At 36.4% G+C, this 6,000-nt stretch overlaps 1 protein-coding gene across 1 annotated transcript in view; it reads left to right on the top strand.

Annotated features, from left to right (window-relative positions):
• Nucleotides 1-463: 463 nt before the first annotated feature.
• Nucleotides 464-6,000, top strand: part of LOC121376062 (cytochrome P450 3A8-like) — a 28,072-nt gene continuing 22,535 nt past the window's right edge. Inside the window, exon 1 of the mRNA XM_041503841.1 lies at nucleotides 464-909. Coding sequence (XP_041359775.1) covers nucleotides 836-909 — 74 coding nt within the window. The 5' untranslated portion in view covers nucleotides 464-835. The remainder of the gene's footprint in view (nucleotides 910-6,000) is intronic.

The raw sequence follows: 6,000 nt of genomic DNA, 5'->3' as shown, positions 1-6,000 counted from the left end.
AGGATGCTCTTTAATTCAACATATGCATGGAGCCTACAATCTACGCGATCGATCCCGCTTACGTGCATGACACAGTGCGAAAACCTGGCACTGGCTAGTATGTATTGATGTATGAATATCTACATATGTATGTATGTATGCATGTATGTATGTATATATGTATGTATATATATATATATATATATGTATGTATGTATGTATGTATGTATGTATGTATGCATGTATGTATGTATGCATGTATGCATGCATGTATACATGTGTGTTTATGTGTATATATTCATGAATGTATGTAGGTAGGTACAGATGGACGGGCGAGATATAAAATTAATATAGATATAAATACACATTTAGATACAGACATAGACCGACATAAAGATAAAGATATACATATGCTGTATCTCGTCTGTGCGATGCTAAACGCGTGGCCACCCTGGCGAGGCCTGCCTCATCAGCAGCGGGTCGGTCGGCTGCCCGGTCGTAAGAGTGGCGGGAAATCTGTGTTTACACCTGCCCACAGGCATTTGAACCCGGTGAACGCCGATCGGCCACTGAGTGCTCGGCTCGCTCTATAGGCGCTGCTTTATCTCGCCCTTACAGCTCGCTCGTCTTCATTGTTGTGCGGCCTGCTATTCTTGTGGTTAGAATTACACAGTTCCTTACTGAATGAAGCTCACAGCCGGGACCGCACTATAAAGGGCCACGCTCCGAATGCATACAACCACAAATGTGTTAATCTCCTCTAACAAGCAAGAGCCGGTGGTTGTAGGTTTTTTGTTGTTGTTGTTAAATAGTGTTTGTGTGCGTGGAGAAAATTCTTCACAGAAGACAAGGGGGGATGAATGTCATCGGACTTCTGGACATCTCAGAGTGGACACTCGTGGTCGCGGTCGTCGTGGTCAGCTATGTCACGTGAGTTTGGTCTTGTCGCTGGTCAAGCGTCAGAGATAGTTAATTACCTGTTGAGTTTACCTGGGCGGTTAATTACAAGTGTCCACTTAGATAACATATATTGATTACGAGTACGGGTACATACAGTCATGATGCAGCTGCTAAGAGGATCTCTCTCTCTCTCTCTCTCTCTCTCTCTCTCTCTCTCTCTCTCTCTCTCTCTCTCTCTCTCTCTCTCTCTTTTGCAGTATCTCTCCATGTTTCAACTTATTATTTTTCTCACTTCGTTCAGTGCATTCTATCATTCTAACGCTGCAGAAATATTCTAAAATACATATTCAAAATACGTTATAAAAATCACTAACAACGTTATATACCTGATATTGAAAAGTTTCATGTGAACTATTTGTAACTAATCAAAACTCTAGTCTTTTATCTTGTTCTTATTTCGCTTAATTAACAGTGACCGTTTTTTTATTTAACAGTAATATTTTTTGTTTGATTAATTAATGTCTTAGGGTGTAGTTCGTTTTTTAAAATATTATTTTCAGTGAGCAAAGTTTAAAAGTATCACTCTGAGATATTTACGGCCGCGTATTTGAGTTTTATTTAATAATGTAATGTGAATCTGAAGCTTTGTATGTAAGAAGCACCATAGAAAACTTTAATATCCATTTAATCAGACTCAATATAATATGTATACATGATGTTTGTGTAGTAATATAGTTTTTAATTAAAAATATATGTGCGTAACATTTGTTTTATTAAGTTGTGCTTTGGGAATATTTAAGGAAAAAATATTCAACTAACGAAAGGCAAACACATTTTTTTTTTTAATTTTCACTGATTTCATGTTGAAAACAGTGAAAATACTTACTTTAAATATTGTGAGCTATCTGTTTATTCAATACGTAATTATATTTGACTAATGTGATGTTATTACGTCATACTAATATCACGTTATTATCTAATGTTTGAATCTAACATTACGTAATTAACTGCCAAAACCTATTTTTGTGTTTTTCAACATACCACAACCTTACCTAGCGGGGGTGCAAGGGTGAGACATTTGCACCGCCAGACAAATACGAAGAAGTGTCTTTTTTATCTACCTGGGGATGGCTTCCTATTTTACTGTCTTGACTCCCCTTGTAGTAACACCCATCTTGATTTAAATTAGGTACGCCCTGCATTATTTTGACTACTTAAGGAGTAGCTTATTTTCGTGTTTATTTTATGTGTTTTGATGCTGTATATTATCTGTATGTCTGTCCGCTTTAACGCACGTTATCGCAGTTGTGTTAAAGATATAAAACAAAGAAGCATTGAAACACGTAGTACCATGTCTTGTTTTGAAAAGGCAACTGATTGCAATTTCTGCAAATCTAAATTTAGTGTGTTTCCACTAATAAGTGTTTTTATCAAATAAGCAACCTAGCTTTAACCTTTACAGTTAATTTTATATATACTTTTAAACTTAATCCAAATATTTTGAAACACTGTACTTGTGTGTTCAAAACGTTAATGGTATTAAATTAATGACATATATAGTATACGTATCGACAGTTAATGATATTAAAACTAATTATTTCTATTAAATGATATTAAAACTAATTATTACATACACGTTGCAGTTTAAGTTTTAATAAATAATTTTTAAAAGATTTCGTTCCCAATTAAGGTTCAGGCACGTCTCTCCCACACGCAATCTCTGGCATGGCCAGTGGTCGAGTATGGGACAGAAACATTACTTATTAATGGGTCAATTTTCAATTATTTATAAAAAATGGTTAGGGAAAATTTTGATGCGTCGTTCAAATAACCTATAGTATTTATATAAAAATATTTTCATTTAATTTAGTGTGACGCTTATTTTTGACTGGGCATTTCCAAAAAGGTAAATAAAACAATAACAATTACACAATTTATATGCCCTTAAAAACAAAGGGATTAAAAGTGAGCAATTCCAGGTGCCCCAAAAGATTAATAACCAAAACGATATACATATCTATTAACGTCATTTTGAGAAAAACAAGTCTTTGCAGAGATCTGAGATTTGAAAATGTACGTAACCCATTCATCGGTTACGCAAAAACAAATTCAGGTAACCCGTTTCCTTTTCACGTAACCCGTTATGTCCACATAAATGATGTCCTTATTTCAATGCGCGAACAACAAATAAGTTTTGCAAAGTTAGATTTGCGCCAGAGATCGTTCTCGCAATTTTCAGGGACCTGGGGCCTAATTCACAAAGGTCTCTTAGGCTCTGGTAGATAACAAAGCATCCTCTTTGCAAGTCTTTTAGCATTGCACTACGAGATCGCAAAGTTGTGAGAGTTTAGTGAATTAGGCCCCTGTTTTGCTGCAACACGACGTTACTTATAAAATCCGGAGCACAGTTTTAACATTCTGTTCAATCCCGGGCATAGATCGCGTTTTGACTTGAAACTTGAAATCTTTATTTCGGTACACTCGGACTGTCACACGACAGCATATATGAGGGATTATTGTATAATGGGTATTTGACAGTGACAAGATGACAAGCGGAATTCTTCGTAGAATATATACAGTCATAATTCAAAATAGCTATACACACGTTTTTAAATAAAGACACATTATGACAAAACGATCGAAAATTATTTTGCCGTATTGTTGAGTTATACTAACATCAGAATATATTTACTTAGTGCTAACGCCAACATCTGGCGCATTTCGTTTGGGAAATGTACGCTTACTTAATTGCATGTTTGGGAAATGTACGCTTACTTAATTACATGTATAATAATTTTATCAAATTTCAGTGGCACTGAAATAATCACCGCCATTGGTTTAAAGTTGCTTTACCACAATGAATATATTCTAGTTTTACATTTACTTGATAAACTATTTCAAATTGATCGATCTTACTCTCAAATTGTTTCCAGTACTATTAAACCGCGCAAGCGTGTATCGAAGTGATTTCCCAGGAATTACGTGAAACGCAAGTACGTCACAGTTTGAATGTGATAGAGAAAATAGCGGAAGCTGACGGGGTCAGGGGGTGGGAATGAATGAATGAATGAATGAATGTTTAACGACACCCCAGCACGAAAAATACATCGGCTATTGGGTGTCAAACTATGGTAAATGCAAAAAAAATTGATGATCAACATCAATATAAAAATTCAACAGTTAAATTAAAACACAGTGTAAAGAACTGTGCAAACATACAAATATCACAGACAGATACTGACTTTTACTCAAAATTTCAATTTTGTGCTGTATTGGCCATTCTCAAAGAGAATGTTACACCCCTGCACCACGGTGAGGTTACAGAACGCGCAGGGGAGGGTCAGGGTTAGATATTCCATGTCGAGCTTCAAACAAATTCCACTTTCATTACAAAAATTAACACGTTTGCCGAATCTGTCATTAACCTTCTCGTCTTAGGACTACTATAGACAGTTTTGGCTGGTCGCACTATCGAACTTTACATACATCTTCTTTTTTTTTGTTCTACAATTAATAAATTTGTATAGATGTAATTTTTGTGTAGGTATAATTAAAAAAGCAGATTTTATATACTTTCCTTATTTATACACATACAACCATTTTATATACTATTTATATGTAGTAATAAAAAATGTAGTAAAAAAACCTTTTTGCGGAAATCAACGTCGATAGTTCACCTTTAAGGTCTTTCAACCACAGCTGTCTAAAACGACAAGTTTAAAGACTTTAAATGTGATATTTGTTTTCAAGCAGCCACAGGGATGCGAATGTCGTCTAACTGGGTTAATAGCGCGGCCAGAAACTCTCAGAAACTCTCTTCAAACTGCGTCTCAGTGAAATCTGTGATCATGGATGTTAAGTTTGTTTTGCTTAACGACACCACTAGAGCACACTGATTAATCAATCATCGCTATTGGATGTCAAACATTTGGTAATTCTGACTCGTAGTCATCAGAGGAAACCCGCTACATATTTCCCAATTCATCAAGGGATCTTTTATATGCACTTTCCCACATACAGGAAAGCAGATACCACGGCTTTTGACCAGTTGTGGTGCACAGATTGGAATAAGAAAAAAAACCCAATCATTTGAATGGATCCACCGATGTGGTTTGATCCTGCGACGCATGCACCTCAAGCGAGCACTCAACCGACAGATGTAAATCCCGCTACGTGATCATGGATGTCTACAGAAACTGGGGTGGCAGGGCCGGGCCTACACTAAACAGCTAGGTGGGGGCTGTAAAAAGAATCATGGAACAGTAATATAGGGTCTTCTCCAAACAAAATGGGCATTTTAAACTGAAAAGGGCAACCGCGTCCAAGTTCACATCCCCAAAATGTCATTAGGTGGAGTTTCCGGATCGCAAGGGAATATGCCAAGATCCGATATTGGCTTTAATGTGCTTATTATTATGCGGTTTCTTTTATACTTATTGACAACTTACTTGCTTTACTGTTAACTGAATGTCACGACTGATATATCAAAGACCGCTATATGTGCTGCCCTGTTTGTGGGAAATTACACATAAAAGATCTTTTGCTGATGACGGAAAAACAATTAGCGGGTTTATTCTAAAACTATGTGCCAGAAATATTAAATGCCTGACATCCATTAGTTGATTACCAATGTGCTCTAGTGGTGTCGTTAAACAGACAATTAATTGCACACTCAGCTGGGATGAGATTTAGCTCAGTCGGTAGAGCGCTCACTCGAGGTGCTTTGATCTTAGAATCTAACCCCTTCGGTGGACCCATTCTGGTCGCACGACTGGTATATCAAATGCTGTGGTATGTGCTATCACGTCTGTGGGAAAGTGCATATTCAAGATCCCTTGCTACTAATTGAAAAATGTAGCGAGTTAGCTTTAAGGCTTCTTGTTAGAATAAATGAATGAATGAAAGTTTAACGACACCCCAGCACGAAAATACATCGGCTATTAGGTGTCAAACTATGGTAATGGAAACAAACAAGGTGATGATCAACATCAACAGAAAAATTCAAGATATAAATAAAAACAGTGTAAAGAACTTTGCAAAAATACAAATACAAATATCACAGATAAGATACTGACTTTTACTCTAAACTTCAATTTGTGCTGTATTGGCCATTCTCAAAGA

The sequence above is a fragment of the Gigantopelta aegis genome, chromosome 6 (genome assembly GCF_016097555.1).
Source record: "Gigantopelta aegis isolate Gae_Host chromosome 6, Gae_host_genome, whole genome shotgun sequence".
In the NCBI taxonomy this organism is placed as follows: Eukaryota; Metazoa; Mollusca; class Gastropoda; order Neomphalida; family Peltospiridae; genus Gigantopelta; species Gigantopelta aegis.
This window is presented reverse-complemented; position numbering and strand designations above follow the sequence as displayed.